This window comes from Esox lucius, chromosome 17, assembly GCF_011004845.1.
Source record: "Esox lucius isolate fEsoLuc1 chromosome 17, fEsoLuc1.pri, whole genome shotgun sequence".
NCBI lineage: Eukaryota > Metazoa > Chordata > Actinopteri > Esociformes > Esocidae > Esox > Esox lucius.
This window is the reverse complement of record NC_047585.1, coordinates 27,422,384-27,431,494: the sequence shown is the minus strand read 5'-3', so window position 1 is coordinate 27,431,494 and position 9,111 is coordinate 27,422,384. Positions and strand designations below refer to the sequence as shown.

General features: G+C 42.0%; 2 protein-coding genes across 3 annotated transcripts in view; both read right to left on the bottom strand.

The window, feature by feature from the left end:
- Nucleotides 1-675: 675 nt before the first annotated feature.
- gpr84 (G protein-coupled receptor 84) lies at nt 676-2,759 on the bottom strand. The gene is made up of 2 exons (XM_010881544.2): nt 2,653-2,759; nt 676-2,245 (listed from the first exon to the last, which is right to left on the bottom strand). The coding sequence occupies exon 2, from the start codon at nt 2,243-2,245 to the stop codon at nt 980-982; it is 1,266 nt and encodes a 421-aa protein (XP_010879846.1). The 5' UTR covers nt 2,653-2,759; the 3' UTR covers nt 676-979.
- Nucleotides 2,760-3,032: 273 nt separating this feature from the next.
- Nucleotides 3,033-9,111, bottom strand: part of LOC105017160 (zinc finger protein 385A) — a 77,259-nt gene continuing 71,180 nt past the window's right edge. For both annotated transcript variants that reach the window (XM_029113685.2, XM_029113684.2), the window contains exons 6-8: nt 5,406-5,593; nt 5,042-5,128; nt 3,033-4,895 (exon numbers count right to left, since the gene is read on the bottom strand). In XM_029113685.2, coding sequence (XP_028969518.2) covers nt 4,641-4,895; nt 5,042-5,128; nt 5,406-5,593 — 530 coding nt within the window. In that variant the 3' untranslated portion in view covers nt 3,033-4,640. The remainder of the gene's footprint in view (nt 4,896-5,041; nt 5,129-5,405; nt 5,594-9,111) is intronic.

The following is a 9,111-nucleotide window of genomic DNA, read 5'->3' as shown; positions in this document are numbered from 1 at the left end:
AAGCTTACTATCATTATAGCCATACCAATATCACTGGCATGAATACATTCATACCATTACGACTACTATCATTGCATCCATACCAATAACATGAATATCGTTATGTCCATACCTTATTTATACAGTCTATGGTCCATACCAATACAACATTATTCACATCCATACCATTAAGATGACTATCATTACATCCATACCAATCTGACTACTATCATTACATCCATACCACTAAGATTACTATCATTACATCCATACCACTAAGATTACTATCATTACATCCATACCACTAAGATTACTATCATTACATCCTCACCAATATAACTTCTATCATTACATCCATACCAGAATCACTGCTATGATAAGATGCATACCGTTACGATTGCTGAGATTACGTCCATATCAATATGACTGCTGTTATTATATTCATTCCAATATGACTAGTACCATTACATCCATACCAATCTTATTACTATCATTACATCCATACCAAGAAGACGACTATCATTACATCCATACCACTAAGATTACTGTCTTTACATCCATATCAATAGGATTACTATCATTACAACCATACCTATATGACTACTATCATTACATCCATACCAATATGATTACTATAATTACATCCATTTCAAAATGGCTACTATGATTACATCCATACCAATATGAATATTATCATTACATCCATACCAATATCACTGCTATGATTACATCCATACCAATAAGGCTATTGTCATTACATCCATACCAATATGACTACTTTCATTACATCCATACCAATATGAAAGTCACCACCCCCTTTCAAAATGTTCACATTTTGTTGCCTTACAGCCTGAAATTAAAACACAAAATCGGATTTACACACAAAATCGGATTTATTTACACACAGTAGCCAAGCGAATAATAAAAACAAAATGATTCAGGAGCACAATATGACTTAGTAACACACAGGTTACATGGCCCATGTCAAGTTCATATCAAGTTAATGTGTCCAGAGGCGTGTGAGAGGCGTCAGTGGTGTGAGGGCCTTTGCCAACAGAGCCCTGTAGGCCTGTCCAAACTGCCGGTTCATGACAGCGTAAAGCATGGGGTTGATACAACTGTTGAGCCAGGTGAGGTTGGCACAGAACATGTGGAGCAGCTGTGGGGCACGATTCTGCTTATCAGCGATGTTCACTAGCAGAAACGGGGCAAAACAGCAGACGAAACACACAAAGACAGTGAAACACATCCGGGTCACACGCCTGAACTCACTGCTGTCCCCTGAAGAGGCGGCGGTGGAGGTGGAGGGGGGGGGGGCAGTGATTGGGGCAGGAGTGGCCACGTGGGGTGCAGGGATGTGGGTGGGAGGGAGCCCCTGTCCCCCTGCCGGTTGTGCTGATTGTGAAATTGAAGCAGAGCCCAAGTTGGAGAGGGAAGACTGGCCAGGACTTTCCTTCTCTCCACACTTGTTTTGGGCTAGTTCCTCCTGGCCGCTCAACTCACAGCTCTGGGTGCTGGCCACCCCACTCCCAAGCCCGCTGTCCCCCTCTGTCCCCTGTTCTGAGGATTTGGGCTTTTTCTTTCTGGATGAGCGCTGGCTGAACCGGTACTTGACCAGCGCCTTTGCCGCCACCTTGACTCGCCTGTAAATGAGCAGGTAGAACAGCCCGACACAGCCCAGGCCAATGAAGAAGTAGAAGAAGAGCAGCACGGTGGTGTAAGGGCGCCCTCTGGTGCGGTGGAAGCTGCAGGTGCAAACTTGCGGGGCAAAAACGTAGACAGGCCAGAGCGGGCCAAAGCTGGCTAGACCCAAGGCCCAGGTCATCGGAAGGAGAAAGAACAGGCCCCGCAGCGAAAACACCCGTTCAAACACAGCCCGTCGCGCCACCAGCAGGTAGCGGCTGAACGCAATCAGACACAGGGTGATGATGGAGACAGAGTTGGAGAGGAAGAGGAGGAGGCCGAAGACACGGCACCAGAGGGCACCGCCCCTCCAGCGGAGGTGGAGGTAGGAGTCCACGGAGACGGGCTGCAGCAGGGTGCAGTACAGCAGGTCTGCCAGGGCCAGATTCACGATGAGCACATTGAAACGTGTCCGGAGGCGCGTGTCCGTGGCGAAGGCCAGAATGGTCAGGATGTTCCCGACCGTTCCCACTATGGTCACGGCCGAACCCCACAGCACGCCAAAATAGCGGTAGACCTCCACCGAGGGGTTGTGGCAGGAGAAGGACTCATTCCCCGCGTCACCTGTGAAGTTCTCCAGCATCTTGGGAGAAGATAGTATCAATTCTGTTACATGCTATTGTATAAAATAGAAGGGTGTAAAAATACATTTACTGTATTACATACTGCAACCACTTGCACTGAGGGCTAAATCCAGTACCTTTAAATTATGTGTAAAATAATATTTTAAGCATATTTATTTTACGTATTGCTAAACCCTGTGCCCCCTCAGTTCTGAAGGACATTATGACCCCGGGTCCTGCATAAAAACTTTAATCCAATCTGTCCAACTCCAGGACTGCATAGCACACTTTACTTGATATTCAATTGTCTTTGATGGAATAACCATTCCGTTTCAATTACAGTTCTGAAAAATCAACATTTGAAACTACCGTAAATACAAATGTACATGTCAAATGTACAAGTAAATAAATCAAATCGGTTTCTCACCTCAGTTCTGAAGATTTATGTCATGAAAATATTAATAAGTGGTTCTTCCTGGGAGGTGAAGAACCAATTATTCTGTTACTGAACTGGTTACTCTTGCTTTTATCAGTGACTGGACTGTTTTTTTTTCTGTCACAGAAACTGGTTCCTTATTTATATATTTTAAACTTCCTGTAGTGTTGTCACTGTTGGGTTAGCACACCAAAGTTTCCTCATACAAAGCCTGGCTGAGTCATGAACTATTTTTGACTTAGTTCTGGTCAATTCCAAGTTTGCACTGACTGACTCTGCCCTCTTATTCAGTTATAATACATACCACCTGTATTCAGTAGCATTTCTATTAACACTGTAGTTTTTCCGCTGTATACAACATTACCAACAGAGACATTTTGTAAATAATTTATTCAACAGTAAGGAAGCTCTTTTGCTCACATAGCTAAAACAGTCTACATTTACAATAATGGATCAATCAATACAGTTGTCCTAAATAACATTTAATATATTTGTACACATATAATTCATTTCTTTATTGCAATAAACAATGGTTGTTAGCAGGAGTGCTGTAAGTATTGCTACGATTTCCCAGTCCTTTACCCTTCTTAAGACTCCATAACAAACTCAGTTAACAGTGATTCCAAGCTCAACCCAGGCCATATTCCTATGGGTTAGGGCGAGATTGGGTACCAATACATGAGGCAGAGTAGGAAAGCAGTCCCCTCTTAAAATGTAAATATATTATTGTCATTACTCTGGATAAAATGTTGACTTGACATTGCATATTATTCTACTATCCATGACTGCTTGTGATGAGCAGGTGAGAGAAAATACAGGTTCGTTGTCCTTGTTCATGTCCCCTCTGTTAATAGCAACTTTGTCTTACTTTTTCACATCAAAATGTCCCCCATCACAGTGTCTCACCTATGCCACACTCAACATGCTACCATCTGGGTATCAGGTCAGAGGTCATCAATGGCTTTGAAAAATACAAACAGAGATCTGTATATAATTACAAGAACCTACTGTCTCCGCCCAAATTTGACATAAATTGTTTGCAGTTTGAATGAAAGGGGTCAACACTGAGGCATAGTTGTGTGCTTAATATTTCTCTATCTCCAGAACACACACACACACAAACAAGCACACTCTTCGCCACCACCCATACAATTTAATAGAAGAGCCAAAACTTGAGGAATGCTCAAAGGAACCCAAGTGGACACCCCACTCTCCCCTTTCTTGGTCTTCTTACAGACAATAAGACTGAAAGTGGAGGTCTGCAAGGAAAACTACATTTAAATGGTTTATCACAAATGACCTTCAAATGTTCTATCGCTTTTCTCTCTCAACTGATCCAGCAACACAGCAAATGTAGGCTAACGTACCTTGTCCCTGAATCTGCACAGCAGGCATCTAATCTAACACCTGGAGTAACAGCGTGGGCTCAGTAGGTACTGTACTTATTGAACACCCTAACAGGGTTTTGCAGTAATGCACAATTGGTTCTACTGTTCTATGTACGACATATTACTAAGAGGCAGCTACAGTACTTTTTCTAAGCTAATGTCTTAGTTGGTGATGGGACATATCTTGCAATTGGCTTCAGGTGGATGAGCACTGAACTACAGAGGAAATAGGAAATTGAACTATTAAAAGAGCTCAGTCTAATGAGACATCCTGCCATTACAGATAATGTAAAATGTTTTCTATATGTGGAGGATCTCAGATTCAACTGAAAGTGGGAGGGTTGGTTAAAGGAGGAAGACAGAAAGTCCAACGGCATCTGTCAAGCGTACTTCCTCTTTGAAATATCTCAAAGCTTTTCACGTAATGTCCCCTGGAAGTTCCTGTGGAAATGTATGAATGAAGAAATGTGGAGGGATCGTTTTTTTTTGTTGTCAGTCAACATTTTGTAACCTCTGTCAAGTATCTATCAATGTTTTTCCCTGTTCATTTCACAGTGTGCTTCTTCCTGACAGGCCACCACCCCACCAAGCTCAATAGGGGGAGAAGAGGATTGGCCCATGGGTGGTGCGCATAGGCCCAGGAGCAGGCCGTAGAAGGCTGAGGTGCGTTCCCTGTAGGAGGTGGTGGGGGTAGTTCTGAGGGTGAGAAACATGACCAGGGGGACGAAGCTGAGCCAGCTGATTGGAGGAGGCTGCGGCTGCCATCACAGCTGCAACAGCCAGAGGATTCGGCAACAGTCCATGACCCAGGGTTTTTGGAAGGTCCTTTGAGAAGGTGAAGGAAGACTGAGATCCAGAGAGGAAAAAAAAACAAAATAGAGATGTAAAGAATAAAATGAAAAAGTTGAGAAGAGATAGAGTGTGGTATGCTGTCTAAAATAGAAAATCATTGAAAGTGTTGCTATAGCCTACACATAGAATTAAGTCATTACCACAAAATCTGCACGCTTCTTGTGCCGGCTAAGGAGGGGATTGGGCTTCCCTGCGACTCCGTCCCGATGCCTTCGACTGGATATATGCTGGGGACAACAAAACCAGGGTGTTACAGGTTTTCTCAATTCCTCCAACTATGTGTGCTTTTGTTCTGTCAAATAAAACATTATACTCTAAGATAGTCATAGGTGTAGGTTAAAGTTGCTTTTAGACAGTGGTCTTAGTTTAGAATGTTCTCATCCTGATAACAAAAATAATAATATATTGCATTTTAAGGACACTATACATCAACAGTTGGGATTGGTGGCTGAGTTCTTAGATCTGGTCCTAGTTTCCCCTCAGTGTGGATGTTGACTTCCTCACCTGTTTGAGCTGCAGTTCAGAGTTCACCCTCACATTGCATATCTCACAGTGGAAAGTTCGTTCCTGAGTGTTGGGGTCAGGGGGCAGGCCCCCTGCCTGCTCTGGGCTGAGGTTAGGGCCCAGACGAGGGTATGCCTTGATTGGGCCCAGGCCACTCCGCGCCTCCAGGATGGTTTTGTGTTTGGTACCTGTCACCCATGGAAAGAGTGGCAGTAGGAAAGGAAATAAATACACTTAAACAAATGTTTAAGTTATATAATCCTGCTAATTGACAACTGCTAGAAAAATAGGCTAGAAAAATCCTTGACCTAAAATCAGAGAATAATGTAAGCCTAGACATCAATGTTTTGTATTATGAAGAAATTACAGGACTTTATGGAATTGGCTACTCAAAACAAATAAAATATGGAACTAGGCCTAATTCATATTGTTATAGAATCATATACACTGTGGAGAACAAGTATTTGATACACTGCCGATTTTGCAGGTTTTCCCACTTACAAAGCATGTAGAAGTCTATAATTTTTTATCATAGGTACTCTTCAACTATGAGTGACATAATCTAAAACAAAAATCCAGAAAATCACATTGTTTGATTTTTAAGTAATTCATTTGCATTTTATTGCATGACATAAGTATTTGATACATCAGAAAAGCAGAACTTAATATTTGATACAGAAACCTTTGTTGCAAAGGCTGTTGCTGGGCAATACGGACTTTCAGCTCCCTCCAAAGATTTTCTATTGGGTTCAGGTCTGGAGACTGGCTAGGCCACTCCAGGACCTTGAGATGCTTCTTACGGAGCCACTCCTTAGTTGCCCTGGCTGTGTGTTTCGGGTCGTTGTCATGCTGGAAGACCCAGCCACAACCCATCTTCAATGCTCTTACTGAGGGAAGGAGGTTGTTGGCCAAGATCTCGCAATACAAAAAGCTCTACTTTGGTCTCATCAGACCACATGACCTTCTCCCATTCCTCCTCTGGATCACCCAGATGGTCATTGGCAAACTTCAGATGGGCCTGGACATGCACTGGCTTGAGCATGGGGACCTTGTGTGCGCTGCAGGATTTTAATCCATGACAGCGTAGCGTGTTACTAATGGTTTTCTTTGAGACTGTGGTCCCAGCTCTCTTCAGGTCATTGACCAGCTCCTGCCGTGTAGTTCTGGGCTGATCCCTCACCTTCCTCATGATCATTGATGCCCCACGAGGTGAGATCTTGCATGGAGCCCCAGCCTGAGGGAGATTGACCGTCATCTTGAACTTGTTCCATTTTCTAATAATTGCGCCAACAGGTGTTGCCTTCTCACCAAGCTGCTTGCCTATTGTCCTGTAGACCATCCCAGCCTTGTGCAGGTCTACAATTTTATCCCCGATGTCCTTACACAGCTCTCTGGTCTTGGCCATTGTGGAGAGGTTGGCGTCTGTTTGATTGAGTGTGTGGACTGGTGTCTTTTATACAGGTAAACGAGTTCAAACAGGTGCAGTTAATACAGATAATGAGTGGAGAACAGGAGGGCTTCTTAAAGAAAAACTAACAGGTCTGTGAGAGCTGGAATTCTTAGTGGTTGCTAGGTGATCAAATACTTGTCATGCAATAAAATGCTAATTAATTATTTAAAAATCATACAATGTGATTTTCTGGATTTTTGTTTTAGATTCCGTCTCTCATAGTTGAAGTGTACCTATGATAAAAATTACAGACCTCTACATGCTTTGTAAGTAGGAAAACCTGCAAAATCGGCAGTGTATCAAATACTTGTTCTCCCCACTGTATTTCAAGATGTGGTATGTGTCAAGGCAAGCCTACTGTGAGTATTATCCTGCCTTGCAACCTCCTGTCACAAAAGAGGCATTGTCATGATTTTCCAAACGCTGACATTTACTTTGACATCATAATGGTATGTAGCAATATCAGAAAGTTTTCAGTAAATATAAACTGCTTTTTTGTCAGCACTGATCGAATATTAATGTGTTGATGTAACAGGAAACTAGGCAAGCCTAGTTCAGCCTGTCTGCAATATAAATCTTGACATTCGGACCCATGTCGCCCTCGTGAAAGGCTTTGTCGTTAACCATTACACCACGGAGCATTTTATAGTTATTTGGCCTTTAATGATTGAAATTGATAGTTAAACAGACTAATGTTTCTTACTAAGTTTACCTCAACAACAAATATCGGCTATGTATTGCGTTTGCCACTGGCCGTTTTAACAGCGTACTAGCCAGCAATAAGCTTTACCGGTATCTACTAACTTACTGGAATAGTCAGAAGAATTGAGCAATTGCTAGCGAGTCTGCCAAAGGAATTATATTTCATGGCATAATAATTATTTTTTTTCTCTCATGGCGAAACAACGTACATCTTTATTTCATTTGTGAATTACATTTGTACAATAACTACCAATAAGGCGCCGATAACTAACGTCTTCATCAAGTGAAAAGACGAGAGAATCTACCAGAAATAATTAATGAACGGCGTTGCTCTCTGGTTGCTCTCAATAGATTCGAGCTTATGCCTTCCGCGTGAAAGGCTGCGGCACTGTCATTAACCACTACACCACGGCATTACACGTTTATACAGTCGCTAGACTCCATTGAGGATTGTGTTAAATAGGATTACTAGTATCTACTATCTTCCTAGGAATAATGATAAGAATTGAGCAATTGCTAGCGAGACTAAAGATTAACTTTTCCATGCCAGAAACATCACAATATAACCGTATACAGTTTCAGTTAAGGCTTAATATATAGTAACGTTAAGCCAGTAAGTGTTTGTCTCTCCTGACCCAAAACGCATGCTCGGATACGTACTTCGAAAATCCACCAGAAACAGTCTCGTAAACTGTTTTATTTCAGGTTTACCATAAAGTAGATACTAACGGTTTTAGCCAGCGAAGTTTTCGTCTATATTAAATAATTCACAATGCGTACTACGCATCGCCCGCTTCTCTTACCACTACGCTATTTAACAAGTTCAACTGAAAGTGGGAGGGTTGGCTAAATGAGGAAGTCAGTAAAGAGACATTCGCTCTTCTTAGCAGGCATAAATAAGACATTCAGTATGTAGTAGGTAGTGTATTGAATCGGAAGTGTTGTGACATTGACTCGCCGCTAGAGAGCTGTATTTGCACAGACAAATCTTTTCATTATTCAGTATTTTCCCCCTCTTATTGTCTTGTGATGAAGAGCCATTTACTCATTTAACATTTAATCCCCTGGCTTCTGTTTCTTTATATGGATACGTTTTTCTCATCATCCGCCGACTATCGACTACTGTTTTCATCTCTAAAATTCACCAGCACATTGTTTTTATTTTTGCCAACTCACTCTGTGGCCTATGATCCATTCCTAGACTGTTTTCTTTGATTACATAATGATTTACAGTATTCACCTGCTGTGAAGTAGCTTGGATACAGTGTATAACTAAACAGGGTGTATTTTAAATCAGTCTTTCTATACATACCGGTGGGCAAGCCCAAACCACTATGTGAAACGAGTATACTGTATACAGTACATAATGTTTTATGCACTGTGCATCATTAATAGTAGCCATACTGTTAACCTGAAGGTGATCCAGGCAGGAAGTAACTACATAATGTAATTACATCCTGGTTTGTGATTTGTCTGTCCATCTCTATGGTGGATGAAAATTGGTGTATACTGTAATTTACAACACCTGCCATTAACATGGATGGGAAGTTTCTT